This window comes from Puntigrus tetrazona, chromosome 21 (assembly GCF_018831695.1).
Source record: "Puntigrus tetrazona isolate hp1 chromosome 21, ASM1883169v1, whole genome shotgun sequence".
Classification (NCBI taxonomy): Eukaryota; Metazoa; Chordata; class Actinopteri; order Cypriniformes; family Cyprinidae; genus Puntigrus; species Puntigrus tetrazona.
The window spans coordinates 2,736,100-2,756,136 of NC_056719.1; the positions used below are offsets into that span (position 1 = coordinate 2,736,100).

The 20,037-nt window shown below is 37.1% G+C and overlaps 1 protein-coding gene across 1 annotated transcript; it reads left to right on the forward strand.

Moving 5' to 3' along the window:
* Positions 1–8,787: 8,787 nt before the first annotated feature.
* On the forward strand, positions 8,788–16,754 carry smarcb1b (SWI/SNF related, matrix associated, actin dependent regulator of chromatin, subfamily b, member 1b). Its single transcript, XM_043222163.1, is given in 10 exon segments — positions 8,788–8,807; positions 8,809–8,902; positions 10,065–10,176; positions 10,322–10,430; positions 10,785–10,922; positions 12,714–12,841; positions 13,482–13,648; positions 13,825–14,015; positions 16,008–16,139; positions 16,315–16,754. Coding segments are annotated over 10 exon segments (1,131 nt in total). The 3' UTR covers positions 16,355–16,754.
* Positions 16,755–20,037: the final 3,283 nt, after the last annotated feature.

The window sequence follows — 20,037 nt, forward strand, 5'->3', positions numbered from 1 at the left end:
GCAGCCACGAAAATTATTATGGAATACATTACCCCTCTGAAAAACACGAGGGCTTATAGTAACAACCAAGCCACATGCTATGTGTGAAATTAAAATAAGACAAGCTGACCGCAGCTGTGCTGTTTTTAATCCGTTCCTAATGAGCCAAACGCTGTCCAGCATTAGCCCTTTGCTGAAATATCGTCTCTCTTTTACCTCTTAGAAGCCTCATTAGCTAATCAGGACCCTGTTATTTAATAAAAGTGCTATAGTTTTGTCCAGGCTGCACTAATCAGCATTATTGTCAAAAGCCCCTCGACCTCAATAAGAGTGAATTTGGGTAGAACACACAAGCCTATGTGAACTTTATGAAGTACTGAGACAAAGAGGCACATTTAAAGAACAATGTGCGACCGATTGAATCTCCAGAGGGTTGTTGGGATTGCCAGAGCCCAGGTGTAAAATGGGAAATGGGCTCTTTCTGCGATAGGCCCCTCTGCTCCCATCATTTTTCAAAGTAGGGCAGCCGTCACAGCTGCACCTTGAATCAGAAGTGAAATTTCCATTGGAAATGGGGAGCTTAGCACTCTGGCGTGACGGAGGAGTGTTGCAGGTGGACGAGTGAGACGGCATGAAGTAGCCTGTAACCATCCTGAAGAGAGACATTGCATTCTGGGAGGAGACGCAGGGCATACAGTATCAATCTGGCTGAGCTGGGTGTCATCACAGCATGAGAATAGGTGCTTTTGAGGATACCTGTGAAAGTCAAGCAACTGGAAAACATGGCTATCCTGACATTTCTACAAAATGATATTGCATTGGTTTTTGCACTTTTTGCAGCAAAGTAAAGGGATAGTTCATCCTAAAAATGAAAACTCTGTCAACATACTCACCCTCAGTCTGACAGTAGCTATCGACTTTCGTAGTATTTTCCCATACCATGGAAGTCAATGGCTACCATCAACTGTTTGGCTACCAACGCATACAAGTTCGGAACAAAAAACGCATACAAGTTTGGAACAAGTGGAGGCTGAGTACTTGATGACAGAAATTTAAATTTTACATCCCTTTGAAAATCCAGTGAATGGTGCTAAAATCAAAATTAGATTTAAAATGAAAAGATGAATGTCAATGATTATATTTTAATAAGTTGGAAATTGCAGATTTGGGGGCATATTCGGAGTGAAATGACTAGTGACTGGTGCTTAAAAGCGTTCACATTCATCCAAAAAAAGAACATAAATGGTGACATTTTACCACGTCGATTTTAGCATTGCAGCACCTTCAAAGTTCGAGACTTATTACAAGATGCAAATAAGAAAATGTATTAGTTGCACTATATTAAAAGTGATTTAAGGTCATGTAATAGTATTATGCAAGGATTTGTGTGAAAGGAAATCTTTAGTAATGAATATTAGGGCATTGTAATTATAAGTTGTGCGAAAAGAATTAAGTCTTTCACAGCCTCTGAGGATCATTTCAGCTGTAAACTGAAGTGAATTGTATTTATATACATTTTGTAAAAAAGTTAGAGGCATGTTTTTTTTTTATTGAGCCTGTGGGTATTTATTTTTAAGAAAATGGTTCTGAATGACAAATTAACTGCAATTTAGTAGCACAGGGTTCTTGTGCATAACAATATACCTATGCTATGCACAAGCCCTCTAGTATCTTTTGTTCATTGTAGTGTGCAGCGTAGAATTCAAGTTTCATGCCATTTGGCAGAGGTTCTTTGGGGAAATGAAGGATTTTTTTTTCCAGTGTAATCATGCTAATGGTTTCCAAGTCCACAGCGGAGTCGGTGCGAACTCTGGCATGGCTTCACGCTTTTAGACACGGCAGGCTGACGAGTGCTGCCTAGATTAACATTTCATTTTCACGGTGCCAATCAACTCAGGTAAACAGAGCCACTCGCTGTTCAAACCTCAGGCAGATATATGTGATCCATGGAAAGGATACTAATGCTAGCAAATAGTCAAGATGAAGTCCACCTCTAACGGCCTCCCACTGCAGGATACAGAACCCAATGCATTCTCGACCGCTGAATTGGATGCATTTCTGTAGATGTAATTTAAACATTTCTAGCAGTGTATTCTAATAAAATGCATTTTCCATGTCTAATAATTGACAAAAAATATAGCAAGCTGTTTTTCTACATTTTTGCCATAACAGCACTACCAGCATCAAGGTCATGGGTTCTGTTTCCAGGAAAAGTAAGAACTGTTCAAATGCAAATGTGTATACCTTGAATGCAGTATAAGTTGCTTCGGATATAAAGCGTCCGCCAAATGCAAATGTATAATGTAAATGTAAGTATTAAAAACCTTCTTTAAGCAGAATCTAGCCTGTCTGCAGCAGTACCGTAATTTGCTTCCGCCATCCCGAGCTGACATTTCACTAAATGCATGCATTTTAGACGCTTTTGGCAAAGCTCTGTGTAACCTTCACTCTTGTTGTTCATCCAAACGTAAACCGTATACACCTAAGAACGAGAGCAAACATGAAGGGGCTGCCATTTTCCCTGATGACTCCCAACTGCAAAAAAAGCCGATTGTTTGTTTGATTTCTAGCTTCGCTCCTCAGAGAGATCCAATGATTTAAATCCCCCTTTTTCACTCTCAGGGACATCTATTTGAAATTGAATTGAAGTGTTCGAAGTTGTGATTTGAATGTATATAGAAGGATCAGACGTTGAGCGCACTCTTGTCTATTCGAGTTAGTCGGAAACATTTGATGAAAATCCCATCCTCATCCTGTGGATTGTGCTCAGTAAAGCAGTGGAAAGACAGGATTGTCAGAAACATGACAGTAGCGCGAGTGGATTTGGCAAGCGAAACATTCACAAAGCTCTGTGTGTGTGCTGAAAATTAACTTATAATCGGAAGATTTTGCATAGAGTTATGATACATAAATAAAGCGGCGTCTCCCATTTTTGACTGATATGCATCTGCTCATTCATCTGTAAGCGGTTTTGTGCTGATATTAGCGGGAAAACCAACTTTTAAAATGCAAATGCAATCAACTCGATCTGGTAGTATCTGGAGGGCATCGGCTGTGCTTTTTCATGTGAAACCTCAGGGCAACTGTCCAACCTATGAATAAAATAATTTTCTTATCATAATTGCATGAATGCGTTAATAATAAAGGAAAACAAGCATGGTACAACATTTTTATTTTGCACGCTGCTAAATAAACAATGTAAAAGTTGTTTTGCAACCAAGCTTGAAGTAATTAGCATAAATGAAAATAAAACCCACTGCTCCAAATCAATTCTTAAGGGTGTTTATACCAACTTTCCATTGCCACAGGCAGTCGCTCGTGTTGGTTTATTGCTTTTGTTCTGCTTTCACATTTGCAAACAGTTCTAGACTCAGCATGGAACACATTTGTTTCGATGCGCGCGTGCCTATTATTTGTTTTCCTCAAAATGAAGATTCAGTGGATAGATAGATCAAAGAAAAGAGCAGAGCGAGCATTCTGCAAAGCATCTTCCTTTTCTTTCCACCGGAGTGTTCAGGACGACTTGTGAATTAATAAATAAGAGCATTTCCATTCCGAGTGAACTATCCACTTCATGGTGACATTTGTAAAGGAACCACACACTTACGGTCTATCGGCTCATGCAATTTTGTCTCATTCTCATCAATGAGAGGTTCAACACATCTTCAGTGGAATTACACTGGGATTTGGGAGTCCATAGCGGCATCATCAGGATAAGGCAAGGAATCATTTCTACTACTAAAGAGTCACTTGAAAGTGAACCATCCCAAATGACTTATTAAAGTGCCTGCCTCTCTTCCTTCTCTTGCTTTTTGTCACGCTCTCGCTCTCTCTCTTAAAATTCATGCCTTGTATGCTCAGCTGCACTCAAGACAACAATGCATCAATCACTGGCAGTTGTAATTAAAAACATAATCATAATCTTCTGGATGGGTTCCTGAGTAGCAGTCGCATTTCAATGTTCAAATCAAACCCAAACCTTCCAATATTGCGGGTAATATATATATATATATATATAAATTAGCTATATACATTTCTAAATTAAATGTTTTATTAATAATTGCATTTAATTCTAAATAGCAGATTCTCATGGCAGGTTTGAAATGCATTCGGATATCCACTTACACTCAATAGAAGCACACAAACTGTAGCACAGAAAATCGATTACCGGGAATCTGCAGTGAAAAGGATAGAAGCTCACAGCTGTCTAAAATGCTAAAGAGTGGAGCTGAGAAGTGAATGGCATAGCAGGCCAAAACACTGACAAAAATGGAACTGGAAAAGAAAGGAACAGAGGAAAGAGGAGGAAAGATTTCTGGCGGCTTTCCAGGTCCATCTTCAGAATGTCAGCAAGATCAGACTTTGGAAATATACACAGATGATATCATGGGAAGGGGCAGAAGTGTTATTGATTTTTCTTCTTCATGGACGTTTATGAGATTTGATGTTAGCACCTACACTAAACTACACTAAGGCTGTAATCCCATCTGGCTTTCACAGAAAAGCAACTGACATTTCAGAAAAAGCACGAAATGCCTTGCATGCATAATTTTGGCTTTAATAACTCCCTTGCGCAAGGCAAAAAAGCAATATGTCATTGTTATAATTGAACTTTCAATATATAACTCTACCCTGGTGTTCAATTAGTGAACGGTCATGAGGGACAGTCATGTTGACAAAGAAAATGGAACTGACCACTAATTAGGGTGTCACGAGATTAAAATGCAGGTTATTTCAAACTATTGTACCAAAGGAGTAATTATTATACTACATTCAAGGTGGGGGGGGTTTTCCAGACAGTTTCCACAACAGCTGTACTGATTAAAAGAGCATGCATGATACAGAGAGGACATGATACAGATCTATCTCTCTCTCTCTCTCTCTCTCTCTCTCTCTCTCGCTCTCAATATATGTGTGTGTGTGTGTGTGTATATATATATATATATATATATATATATATATATATATATATATATATATATATATATATATATATATATATATATATATGTGTGTGTGTACCTAGGCTACCAGTGTGACTGATACATAACAAAGATTCCCCAATGCAGTTTTCACTGTGGTTTCAAGTAGATAACTGCTTGGTTTGAAATGAAAGTGACTGAAAGTAAGTGTGCATCATATATTGTACTATGAAAGACTACTGACAATTTTTGGAATAATTAACTGGAATAATTGGTTCCATAAAGAACATTTAGCATCCATGGTACCTTTCCATTCCCCAAAAGGATCTTTATAGTGAAAAGTGAAAAAACAATGCTCATTTAACAATTTTTCTTCAAAACGTTCTATGTTTTCTATGTTCCCTTCTACTTCTAATATGTGACTAGAACTTTAGTACCTGGTTTTTCAGTCTTTTGCTTCAATGATCGCAGCTGTTAAGCTACATGAAATTTGCGTAAAAACTGAATAATAATGTTCTCCACAATGATTTAAGATGATCCAAAGATCATATTTTGCTTAAATGGAACATCTGATTGTATATGTGTGTGATCAGTGTCACAAACGTGTTTCCCTCAAGTTAATTTGATTCTGAAAGCCAGATTTTTTGTGTGTTCTCAGACATGTATTTCCCGCTATATAAGATTTTTTTTTTTTTTTTTTTTTACTTGAAAATGCTTGGCAGCACTCTAATGCATTTCTCTAATAAAGAGTAAAAGCTTTCTGTAGGGTCAGAAACAATCATTCCAGCGTGCATGGAGCCTGGTCATGTGTACTAAATTATTATGTCAGGAATCCATAATTCCATTCAGGAAGACATTTTTTTTATGTCTGCGGTATTGAATGAATTGGAAGTCCTGTGGGCGTTGTTAAGTTTATGGCCGGTGAGAGTACTGGATTATGACCAGAAGGAAGGAAACAAAAAAATGATTTACCGGATATGCACTTACGCACAAACATGAAGAACGAATATAACAATTTTAGGCAGGATGCATTTAAAAATACGCACAGTATTACAATAGTGACAACAGAAGGTCACCTGTATGTAAGCAATGCATTACACCTGCGTTTTATTTCATCGCCTGTTTTGCAGGCTTTGTACTGTATCATTCTCAAAAATAAAAAACGTTCAAACTGAGCAGTGAATGTGACTAACTTGTGAAAAAGATGAACTTACAGACTCCAGCACCATCTCGACGTTATGAAAGCAACAACAACAAAAAAAACGCGCGCGAGTTTTGGTTGAGGAACATCAATACAAGATTGCCATCTAGTGTTCATAGTAGGAAAAAAGACAAGCGTCTAAACCGGACAAGACGTACTTAAGAACAGAGATGCTATTGAAGCTTATCGTTTAAGTCTCATTTGCATTTTGGCGGTTAGTGTTTAACTCCAATAAATACAGAAAAGCAAAGATGTATCATTCATAAGCTATGACTAAGCCACTGCGGATAAAGGTACCTGCTATTCAAACAGGCAATGAAGTGTAAAAACTGCTTTAGATCTGTGGGATTATCCCATCATTTCATTAGGATTACAGACCAGCATGAGAGCAAATTGCTTGCAATTCCAAAGACCGGCTGAGTAAAGAAACGCATATAATGAGATTGAGGTTTCTTGTTCCTCTGAGGCTCAGTTCTGTCTTTTCTATTATCTTCCACTATGTCTGAATCTCTAAAGCGAAACTATCTAATAGGAGCGCTCTTGTAAAATTATGATTTCCTTTATTAATTGACTTCAGAGATTGACTTTTTAATGGGGTCACATAACACTCAGGGCTTGTTTCACTTTGCGGAAACACTCAATTATAGAAGTACAGTGTCTCTTATGTAACAAGATCTAACTCAGTGTACAAAACTCAGACTCATTATAGGCAATAACCTATTCTTTCTTACAATCATTTTACAAATCGCAGTTAGACCGAGTTCACCAGGATAGTAGTTTCTATTAAAAAAAGTTTTTATTTTTATTTTTGATGTTTAAATATAACTGTAAAATTTTAGCACATTTTTTTTATGTGAGTTTTAGTTATTTATTTTTAGTTATGTTGCTTTAACTTTATTTTAGTCAACATCCCTTTATTTCTTTACTTATTATTTATTTTGAGTAATCTAAATGTTTTATAGTTTTAATTTTAGTTTTAATCTGGAAACGTACTTTCAGTTCTTTGCAATATTTTTACCACAAAATCTGATTTTGATTTTGCCGTTCGACTGCACGTGGAAATACTTCAAAGATACTAAGATTAAATATTTAACCTATCAAAAGTACAAACAAGTTTCGGTGAAGCAAAGACAAACTTTGCGAGAATAAAATATTCATCTCCGAAAAAAAGTCTAAAGCAGAGGTTGGGGATCCCTAAACAAGATATCCATTTAAACAAAAAAAAATAAAGTTAGTTAGTTAGTTAATCAGTTTCATGGGTATACATTTATTTTGAGTGAATTATTTATTTAGGTATTGTTGGCAAAAATTGTATTATTAGTTCATCACATGCATAACAAACATTAGTTCAGTCGCGTATTGATTTTTTCCCTTGAAGGACACCAAAGAATTAAACCACTTATAGAGGAGTATTGGAGAAGTAATGTATGATTATTAATGTTCCATGCCAAAGGATAATGTGAAGTTTAATGCAGCATGTTTAATGAAAATATGCGTTTGCATTGATAAAGGGAGTTCTGGCTGTGCCCTGTGCTAATGGTTTAGATCAGCTTCTATCTATCAGGAGCATATTTCAGGTGCATTTAAGTGCTGCGGATGTAAGATTTTAACCACCTTTTTAGGAAATAACACCGCAGGAATGTAGAATGAGCACATTTCTTCTTTCTAATGGAGATGTCACACCTGACTGCCATTTTAAAAGGCCTCTTTTTATGTTTGTTCCCTTTAATCCCAAGCACATTTCCACACAAACTTTTCAATCTGATTACATAATTGCAAATAAATTTAAATAATTTGGCTTTAGGTCACGACTCGTGAATCTCACGCAGGATGTTATTCAGTGAAACCCTGGGATTCATGGCTAATGCTGGTTTAATTGTATAGTAAATATTTTTAGCATGAGCACAAAGTCTTTCTTTCAGCTTTGCGTTTTAGCTCCCAGTAAAATACAGGGGTGAACTCTATATTATGAATTAGAATGTGTAATTTATGTAAGTTATCATGTGTAAATCTAGATTTAATGCATGTGTGCAATTCCAAATAGCTTAACAAAAAACGTTGCGTTAACATTAAATTTGATTAAATCTGAATATCAGAATATTACGATATCAGAATGTTGATCGAAAATAAACTACAATATGTTAAAGATGTGACTATAACAACCAATAGGCAGAAGAAGAAGAAGAAGAAGAAGAAGAAGAAGAAGAAGAAGAAGAAGAAGAAGAAGAAGAAGAAGAAGAAGAAGAAGATTTAAAAACATATGTAAACATAAATAAATAAAGTAGTCCCATTTTAGAAGATTGAACTGAATTAGCCAGTTAAATATTGATGAAAAGGCCATCTTGAGGCTGTTACTGTCAGATTTGAAAAAGTACAGAAAAACGTAGTTTCTTTTATAATTAAAAAAAAAACAACAAAAAACAATTATATACAATTTTCGCATACATTGCAGTTTTACCGGTAAAGCATATGGCAAATACATGATGATACAATGTAAACCGCATATAAAATATACAGCTAATATACCAGCCCATTTAAGCCAATTCTAAGTTATTACAATTGTTTAATTGGATTCACAGCGTTTATTATAATTTGGTTCCCTCCAACGGAAGGCATTGCTGCACGCCTGCAGAGCGGCGCCCCAGAGCGCGAGCGTTTCCCACTTCACGGCTTCCTTTCGTGCGCATGCGCGCTGTCGCTCATTGTGTTCGCAAAGATGGCGTTGAGTAAAACATTTGGACAAAAACCAATAAAATTTCAACTCGAGCAAGATGGGGATTTTTACATGATAGGTTCAGAGGTACGTTTTCTGTCTCGCAGATAATTTCGCGTATGTTTACGTCTGATATGCTTTAATGTAGGCATCATGTTAAGACTAAAACATCATCTTCGACTTCTCTTTGTTGGTTGTTGCCTGTGAAAGATGCTCTTATCGACGTAATAAATCAATGATTAAATGATCGGTGCAGCTTGCAAGTATCACCGCTCTTCTGCAAAGTGAAACACTGGTTTTTAAAACTCAGCGATTTTGTATTCGGGACAATAAGTTGGCAGGTAATGTTATAGTATTGCAGTTTGTCATGTAAATGCTCCATAAACATGTTAAATGGATAGTTCATACAGAAAAGAACATTTCTGTCAGTGTTTAACCATTCTCTGGTTGTTCCAAACCGTTATGATGTTTTTTTTTCATTGTAACACAAAAGGAGATGTCAGACTCAAGTCTCCATCCACTTTCATTGCATCTGTCTTTACAGTGAAAGCTGAGACCATTATACCTAACATCTCCATTTGTGTTCCACAGAAAAAAATATACATATATTAACGTGGAAAAACTCTTTTGACTTAAACATTAGGCATCACAGGTGATCTGTACAAAATAGTAGATATCAGTATGTTAAGGTATTAAACCATTTATTGTTTTATTTTTTAATATGGAAATATCGGATTAAATGTGCATGAAATTACAGGACAGAAATCAGAACTTGGATATAGCCAGGTTCGAAATGTTTGCATTTAGCATTTTTTACAAGATGCTTTTGTTTTCTTTTTTTTCATCCTTCCATAAATCAGAAATGCTGTCAACAGCCAGAACAAAATCCCCATGTTTTTAGGTGTTCGATCTAATATAAACCAGTTAAATATGATATAAACAAACCACTCTGTAAAAACCTTCAGAATATAGACAGGAATAAAATTATAAAGTTTGCTGTATGTAGGTGCCAGTCAGGTAAAGGTTTATAATGCAGGTTTAAAAAAAACAAACAAACAGGAAAATTACCTTTTATAGATATGTGTCGAAATGAATGCAAATACATACATTCAAATATATGACGAGCAATATAACAAACACTTAAATGTTTATATTGAATGTTTTCAGGTTTTTTTTAACTAAACTAAAAAAAATCTCAAAAGGGTCCAGTGCATAGAAAAAAAACGTTTTGCTTAATCCTGCTCTTTAGGTTGGAAATTACCTGCGTATGTTCAGAGGCTCTCTGTATAAGCGGTACCCATCACTATGGAGACGTCTCGCATCTGTGGATGAGAGGAAAAAGATTGTAGCTTCATCACACGGTAAGTGATTACTTTCCTTTTAAATGGTCTTAGGTCCAGAAAGCACCCGTAAGCAGCACCTACCTCATAGTCTCCTAGTCCTGCTTCTGGACAGCGGTTTGTGCAGTGTTCTTTTTGCGTTTGTTCACGCTTACTCAAAATTTAGCCACCAGTGTGACCCTGCTGAAGGCGTCTGAATGTGAGGAGATCTTCGAGGGAAATGATGAGAAGTACAAGGCGGTGTCCATCAGCACAGAGCCTCCAGCATACCTCAGGTAAGGAGGCTAGTGGTTTGCACTGATGTGTAATATAAGTCTAAAAGCAAAGCAAGAAATTAATCAAAATATAATTAATACAGTAATGTTTTTTTTTATTACATATATGGAGACTTCTAGGCAATTTTATGAATCGAAGGTGCCATTTTATGTCAATATTATATATAATATCTTGACCACTGTATTTTCTATCAATTATTTAGATACAGAGCATTTCTTGTTTTTAAGTATTTTTGAGTGCTTTTTTAAAATTTTAATTCAAGGACTTTTTGGAGGGGTTATTTGTATATTATCTAGTCTAAAAGAATACTTTTTTTGGAGTTTACATTGTTGTAACTCTGTATCTGAACATAGGGAGCAGAAGGCGAAGAGGAGCAGTCAATGGGTGCCCACCCTGCCCAACAGCTCCCACCACCTGGACGCAGTGCCTTGTTCCACCACCATCAACAGAAACCGAATGGGACGTGACAAGAAAAGGACTTTTCCTTTATGGTGAGATGCTTTAAAAACATACACTGCCATTTACGAAGTTTGGGGTCCATTGGGATTTTTTTTTTTTTATTATTATTTATTTATTTTTTTAATGAAATTAGTACGTTTATTAAAAAAGGCCACAATAAATTTTCACATTAATGTTTTATGTTAGTATTAAGCATTACAGCTGTTTATTAACATAATAAAAAAGTAAAAATGTTATGTATTTTACTTAACCTCAGTTAGCTCCAAATCTGTATGAATTTCTTTGTTTTCAACAGAACAAAGAAATTCATACAAATTTGGAACTACTTGAGGGTGAGTAAATGATGACAGAATTTTCATTTTTGGGTGAACTATTCCTTTAATACTTTATTCAGCATGACCTTATTCTACATCCCTAATCCCACCCAATACCTAAACCTAACAACTAACTTACTAACTATTAATAATCAGCAAATTATGATTTTTATGACAGTTGTCATCCATTTCAAAGTGTTACCTAAATGTTTCTTGAGCACCAAGTGAGCATATTGAAATGATTTCTGAATGATCATGTGACATTAAAGACTGTGGAAATTAAGGTTAAGGACAAACATTTTAAATTTGATTAAAATATAACACTTATTTTAAATTCTAATCTAATAATATATTATAATCTAATTGCAGTGCTACTGTTGTTACTGTATTTTAGTCAAACAAACACAGCTTTCAGGTATTCATAAAAGACTTCTTTTGCAAAGTCTTTCCCACCAAAGTTTTTTTTAACGCTCTTTTACGATCTTTACGATCTTTCCCTTCAGAGAAAACCGCACAAAACTATTTATGGCATAATTTTGTCTGATATGACGCTGCTAGAAATAAAATGCCCCTTTTCTGCTTCTGCATGAAATCTTTCAGTTGGAACGAAAATGAGCTCATCGAGCTTATTTGATGGGTCTTTAAACAATTCTTAAGTTAGACCTGTCAGCAATCATCAGTGTGTTACTCAGGCTAAATGCAATTAAGACTTGTAAAAACCCTGGGTAAACATTTAGGCCACGGTTGATTACAGTGGTTGATTGTTATCAGGGCAATATCAAACCAGAGGATGTTTATTAAGAAACAAAACCACATTTCCGCTACATACTTCCCATGACTGGGTTGTTTTGGGTCAGAGGATGAAGCAATAGTCCAGAACACTGGCTTGTTTTTGCTAAGAAGTTTCAGATTATGTTGTTTATCGCTGACAGAATCTGTTCTGATTATGTTATGAAATACTCTTGATGGGGCTCACTTTTCGCAGGACATACTGAAGTTCCTTCTTCCTGACCTCCCACACGAGTAGATAACCTGATGCTCAGAAAGTCCCATTTTAAGTCAAACAAAAATTAGCCAGATGCATCTGTGGTTTTAGGTCCTCAATTGACCCAACATCAACTTACGCCAAGTGGACATCCTCCTGGGACGTTTAGCTGAATGTAATGCTCCTTGCAGCATTGTCAACATTTCCATCTGAAGACTTTGGTGAATGTCAGTGATTGGTTTTAATGAGACCGTTCGGACTGGAATGCCGCCAACCAGCTGTTGGTTTCAAGTGTGTTCAAAACAACTCTATTCTGCTGTCATTACTTACAAGACAAGCATTTTAAATCCCTCGCATAATCACATATGCAGGTTGTTAAACATCGGGCATTTGTTGTGTCAGAAAAGGGCAAGAAAAATGTAGGCTGTTGTTCAAAACGTGCAGTTTAACACCACATGTTGCGCACATGGTGCTAATTAACGATGGAGTGTGTTTATGGGTCTCTCTTTTTCTTCAATGCATAGTTTCGATGACCACGACCCTGCAGTGATCCACGAAAATGCTTCCCAGGCAGAGGTCCTGGTGCCTATCCGCCTGGACATGGAAATTGATGGGCAGAAGCTCAGAGATGCCTTCACCTGGAATATGAACGGTAAGGTGGAAAAAAATATAGAGAAATGGTTGTTCGCTTAAGGCATTTCAGAAAACTCCAGACATTGTAAAAAAAAAAAAGAAAAAAAAAAAAAAAAAAAAAAGTAAAAAGTCTCAAATTGCATAAGAACAGCAAAGAAAAACAAGAATCAATTGTCCCCCTGGACCACAAAACTAGTCATAAGGGACAATTTTTTGAAATTAAGATATATACGTCATCTGAAAGCTGAATGTATAAGCTTTCCATTGATATATGGTTTGTTAGGCCAAAACAATATTTAGCTGAGATACTGCTTTTTCAAAATCTGTAATCTGTGGGTGGAAAAATTATAAATATTGAGAAAATCATTGTCCAAATGAAGTTCTTAGCAATGCATATTACTAATCAAAAATATGTTTTGGTATGTTGACAGCAAGAAAAGTATAAAATATGTTCATGGAATGTGATTTTCAATTAAAACTAATGTTAATGTGATTAATGTGATTTTTTTTTGGCATAAAAGTAAAATTTATAATTGTGCCCCATACTTTCTGTTGTTGGCTGCTGCTACATTTTTTTAATTTTTTAAACACACTGGTTTTGTGCTCCAGGGTCACATTTAATCACAGACGTGTTACACTCTCTGCGTTTGCATCTCCAGAGAAACTCATGACTCCAGAGATGTTTGCTGAGATCCTGTGTGATGACCTGGACTTGAATCCTCTTACCTTCGTCCCTGCCATTGCCTCGGCCATTAGACAGCAGATCGAATCCTACCCTACCGACAGCATTCTGGATGAGCAGACGGACCAAAGAGTCATCATTAAGGTCTGTTTAACACTGGTATCCAAACTCAAAAGAAGGGTTCTTTTTGATCATGTTGGATTCGGATCTTTTCAGTTTGATTTTTCCTATCAAGGCCTTATTGAAACTGGTCTTTTTGCCTTGAAAACTGTAGTAATGCTTGTGATCAATTCCGTTGCTGGCCGGCATTGTGCTTTCAGCTAAACATTCACGTGGGGAACATCTCTCTGGTGGACCAGTTCGAATGGGACATGTCAGAGAAAGAGAACTCGCCAGAAACGTTCGCTTTGAAGCTCTGCTCTGAGCTGGGACTCGGAGGAGAGTTTGTCACCACCATCGCCTACAGCATCCGTGGACAGCTCAGCTGGCATCAGAGGACGTACGCCTTCAGGTGGGCAACATGCATGAGCTTCCAGTAATGGCACTTCCAACGGGTTAACGCTTAAACATCAGTTTGAGTCCAAGTTTGAGTCCAAGTTTGAGTAGAAAACCCATGTGCCTTGGGCTTTTAGTTATACGATGCTCCGACAGTACATTTTAATGCAGTAGTCCATAATTGAAGCCAATGAGTGTTTTTGATGTAAAGTCCCTTCCAAAACATTGCATTCCCTGTGGAGTCGTTTTCGAACAGTTTCTTGTTTTCAAACTCCAAATGATTTATACATGCTGACATGATCTCTAAACCCATTTATAAGCCGCACGGTGGGCGTAAAGGACGATCCGCTGTGGTTTTGTCTTTTTGTGGCTTACTGTTGAAACATGATTTATTCTTTAGTATATACACATACCGCCACCTCACTGTCACAAGGCAAGGGATTAATTATTTCCCCTAGCCTGTAATATTGACTTGGAATTTATAATAAGTAGGTATTTTGTAAACAGACTAAAACCTCTTTACACCAAAAATATGAAGCTTTACATAGCTTTACAATGATTCAGCTTCTTTCAGTGCAGGCTGAATTTTTTTTTCCGCTCGCCACAAAAACTGACCAGCGAGAAAGACGCTTGTGGGATTTGTATTCGGGATGGCTTTCCAATCACTGTCAAGCTAGGAAATACTATGATAAAATGTGGATCGAAAAGAATTCAAATGGTGTTTTCAGTCGCTAAAAAATGGTCAAGCAAGGAAATAGAGGTTCAAATTTATTAAAACATTTTTGGAAGTAGTAGGAATAATAATAATAATAATATTTGTCTTGTAAAAATTCAAATCTTTTCAACCTGACCCCATGTTTTTAAACAGTAGTGTATGTCTCGTATGTATATGTGTTGGTGTTCTTGCATGTGATATTTATGTTGATATCTGTGCTTGTTGGTGCTTTGTTTTTTTATTGTTTGTCTTGTATCTGTATCCTGTGTCTGTAGAGATGTCAGCGACCGGATTCCATGATTTACTGTGTCCTAAGGTCATATCGAGTGGAGTTTCCTTTACTGTCTATTATGTGGTCACACATACACTCGCCACGTCTTGTTTACGCCACTAAATTGAGACCATCTTTAATGCGGTCTGGCCCTTACACTGGTTCTTTATAATCACATTTATTTGTCAGAAAGCAAGCAGACAACCGTTAAAGTGGTGCGTCTTCTTTTTATTGTGCCTTGAAGTAGTTTCATGCGTGTCTTTCATCAGTTGGTTGTAAAATAACTCTAACTCTGTACAGTTATTTTTTTCTCCCTGTAGCAGAGCCCACATCGATTTCCTTTACTTCCATAACGTTTCATAATTCAGATGCTTTTTTTTACTTGCATGGCTTGCAACCCGGCTTACCTTTCAAGGGTCGAGATGTGTGGGGCATAACGTATTAGCGCTACATTGTCTGTAAAAATGGTGCATTTAGAACAGTTCAAATGTTTTGCATTGCTGTTTGTTTTTGCTCCGCTGTAACCTTTCTAATGGTTTGCTTCTCCCACTGTCTGTTCCAATAGGTCTGATTTCAGGTCAATATGCTTCAAAATTTCTTGATCTTCTCTCCCTCTTACCCCCCCCACGTTTCATTCCCCGGGAAGCTGAGTACTTTCATCTTTTCTTATTTTTTTTTTATACCTTTGCAGGACTTGTCCCTGTACGTACATGTTTCTAACGTATAATGCAGGGTTTTTTTTCTAGAAATGACAAAAATAGCATAAACCTAGTGATACCAGAACGGACAGTGGTTCGATGACTGTTCTGTTTGACCCCTGCATGTGCTGCCACAGCATGGCTTTTATTGTTTTAAGTAAATTGTATTAATATAGAAATACTTTTTTTTTTTTTTTAACAAAAGATGTATTAGATTTTATTCATCACCTTTGTGCCTCAGTGGTCATCAGTTGAAGCATCATTGGGATTCCATGATGTTTAAGCAATGCTGTCCGCTAACGTCATGTGGCTCGTTTTCTGCAGTGAGAACCCATTACCAACAGTGGAGATTGCCATTCGTAACACAGGGGATGCCGATCAGTGGTGCCCTCTGCTGGAGACCCTCACAGATGCAGAGATGGAGAAGAAAATCAGAGACCAGGACAGAAACACAAGGTGAGAAAGATTAGGCACCATGTTATTTAATTACTAATATTTTATGTATGAAAAAAAAAAAAACATTGGTAGGTGTTTATATTTCATTCCACTTTTCTTTGCGTGAATAAAATGCATAATTGATTTGTATCATTATTAGTATCGCACATGAAAAATGCGTTTCTTTATTTGACAGGCGTATGCGACGACTTGCTAACACGGCCCCTGCCTGGTAAAGATGGGATGTTACCGATGCTGCCACTCAATAAGCTCACAGTCTCTCGAAGGGCCTCAGGGTTGCTGGAGGCCTTTGCACAGATCCACACAGCTCTAGATAACATTCCTCCAGCCTTCTGACCTCCTCAACCCACACAGCATTACACACTTTCTTAATACCAGGCCTTTAAACTCTGATCTGGCATCAGCCAGGCTTTACAGTGCTCTCGAGGGCTGTTCGGATGTCTTATTAGAATGCCTGTCATTGCCGTTTCTCTGGTCTCCGGTCGTGGAGATGTCTGTATAGTCTGGTTGTAAGAACAGGATGATTGAGTATTGTGTTTTTCGTTAAAGGTGCTAATGCGAACTATGAACTTGACTTGCTTTTTTTTTTTTAAATAAAGACAATGGTAAATTGTATGCCCGTGGTTCTCTGTTTTTACGTAACTCTTGATGTCGAGATATTGCACTTTGAGTCACGTCCGTTCCTTGCTTAAAAGCTGTGGGAAGTCGGAACTACAAATTGAAATCGGTTTATACTAGTATGCTCAAAAAATACCAATAATGTTTTAATATCTGTCTCAGAAGTCATAATGTTTGACTGGTCATTTGCGGTCTTGTTCTGTGCATTAGCTGATCAGCTGGGTCTAAAATCTGTTCTCCTAACCACATACGACATGCACAATGAACCGCTCGCTTCAGTTTACAAAGCATTCTTTTGAAATGTGAGATGATGCGTCTTTAATGCACATGGAAACTGGAAGCAGTTCAATCAAAACCCAGAAAGCCCTCATTAGCCGAAGCCTGTGATAGATTATAGATTCCCATAATGCTGTGCCAGTCTATCACAGCACATGCAACTGATGCTTCTATAAAACGTAATGGAAATACAGTAGAGCTCCAATCCTCTTGACATTTGTTGTACTGAAATTCTACCGGTCTCTAAAATGACATCCGGGGACATTGAATAGGATACTTTATTTATTCTTTCTGTTCACAGCATATTTGTTAGTTATAGAATAGAAGTAAATGGATCATACCGGTTTAATGAAATCACATTACCTGATCATCAGTTTTCTTTGCTTTATAATAATGTTTTTTTTTGCTTGTTTTTTTGCGCTTGATCATTAAAACCGAAGTACAAAATTATGTCCTCGTGACAACTGAGTAAAATAAAAAAATGGAAACTAATAGCTTATTATTGTTGCAGGCCACTGAAGAAGCAATACTACTTCGAAGAAAAGGATACACGACGATAAGGACACAGCTTCTCAGTCACACTTAATAACAGTTCGCTGAAAGTTCTGTCTGTAAATAAAGTAATAAAAATGTGCCACGCTATTAAACTTAATTAGCTGACAGAATTGTTATTTTAAAGCCGAGATGACGGAGGGTCAAAACAACTTTTTTTTTTTTTTTAAAGTCCCAAACTTAAGTATGCAAACAAACTCTCTCAGGACAGTGTTGCCATCTTAACGGTTTTGTTGCTAAATTTAGCACATTTTCAGTCTAACCTTGCAACTTTCTCTCCCAAAAGCACCTTGCAACAAATGAAGCTATTGTTTAAACTTATTTAGCAACTTTTGTTGTGACTCGAATGATAAAAAGGCACACATTTTCCATTTAAATATGGCTACAAGAGGAAGTCGCCTGCTGTTTCCAATTGTTCAGTTAAGTTGTTCATTTATGATACACATTGCTAGTAGCTTATACCTGCGAGTGTTGGTCAGTTAAAGTGAGTAATAAAAATATATGGGGGAAAAAAATGGAAAAGCTACTAGTAATTTTCCGGGGACTTTCCATTTTCCGTTGTAACCCCATAAAACACCAAATAAAATATGTAATTTAAAATGCAGGTTGTGAAAAAACAATACGTAAAATGTGTTCGTGTTATATTTTAGATATTGTTTATTTTTACACATTTTTTATAAGTGTGTCATACTAACTACACTGTTTAAAACAATCATGGTTCAGAGTGTGTAGTTTTATAAGTTTAACGTTATTAGTAGCCAATAAAAAAGCTTCAAATGTTAAACAGTGTTCGGTAATTTAATGCATAGTTTATGCATACAGTTGTTTATATTTTAATATCATACTATGTGTTTTTGCACAAACAAATCTAAATTAGCATATGCCCTCTTTTGCTGAGATCTGATGCAGTGACCCAGTTTTTCTCTGTGATTACGTAATTACGTCGTTGCGCGATGACGTCACGTCGCCATTCAGCAACTTTTATCAACAAATCGATTCTACTTTAGCGACTTATCATGAACATTAGCTGAAAACACTGCCTCGGGAACGCCAATTAACTTAACGTGCATAGGTAAAGCGATTAAAATTAGAACGAGAAAAAGGCAGCCTAATTTGCTTATTACATTTCGCTATATGAGACGATTTTAGCTGTTTTTCCATGTCGCTAAGATTCATATTCAACACAGTAGGCTATTTCTTGCGCTCTCTACTTCGAGTGCACTTGGCAGTGAGTAGGGCACAGTGGAGTTAAACGGAATTAGCCTAGAGAGAGTCAGAAATCTAACTTTTGAACACACCTTTGATCTATTATTGAATAATAATACAGCTCTGTGGATGTATATATGGCTCTGTATAAGGGAAAAGCAAACTCTTCCAGCACAAGTTCAAGCAATTCTGTCGGGGCAAATGAAGTTTGACAGATGAATATGAAATCTGATTTACATCTTAATAGTCTTTCAAAGAAACATAAAATTAGTGTCCCATCTTTCATCATCTGTTTGTCATCGCTCGGGCAAACAATTTGAACATTATAGTCTTATGAAGATCAGCTATCTGCCTGAGGGACGTTATAGTCGGCGCTTGAACAACAAACTTGAAATCTGACTCTCCGCTAACTTTTAATCAGATCATGATTTAGGCCCGATCGGGACCAGTCGCGATTTTGAAAAATGAGGTTTTATTCTTCTGCCAAAAGCCACATGTTTTTAGTCGTACTGTTTTCTGCGATTTATGGAAAATATGCCAACAAACAAACAATCCGCTTTTTAATTTAATGAGAGAAATATTGCGGGGGTCAGCTGTGTGCGCATGCTTGTGGTTGAACCAGTGCAGGCTTGCTTTGCCCTGAAGGCAAACGTCCTTCTTCAAGTTTGAAATGTAGACATGTGTTTTACAACGTACTCTTAGAAGTGGTACACGTGTATGCGTAACAACAGCACTTTAAGACGTCTGGCACAGCATCTGCCATCAGCGGCTACCGATCGAGGAAACGGTGACACTTCATTAATCATGCAAAAGCCAGTCATGACTTAAGAACAAAAACACAAAAGCAGCTCTTATGACCCCGGTAAACCCATTCAGCAAGCGTGAATATGAATGAGTGCTGCTTCAGGTTCTCTTGATAACCGAAGATAAGGGCCGCGCTTCACCCATCTGCAGCTGCTAAAGCGAAGCCCTGCGAAATGTGTTAACTTAGCAAAGGATGGCGCCAACAGATGCTTCGCATAAAATGGAACTGAGATGATGATGTCATCGTGTTACGATGTCATTGTGTTACAAATTTGCTCCGTGTGATAGAAGCTGGGAAGCAGAGGGGAATTACAGTCTGTAAACAAGCCAAGACGGCAGGACTCTGGAATTGTCTCGGCAGGAGGGCCTGCAGAACAGCCGTCTTCCATTTCCTCTGTATCAAACCTCCGATAGGGCATATTAGAACCAGACGCGAGAGTCT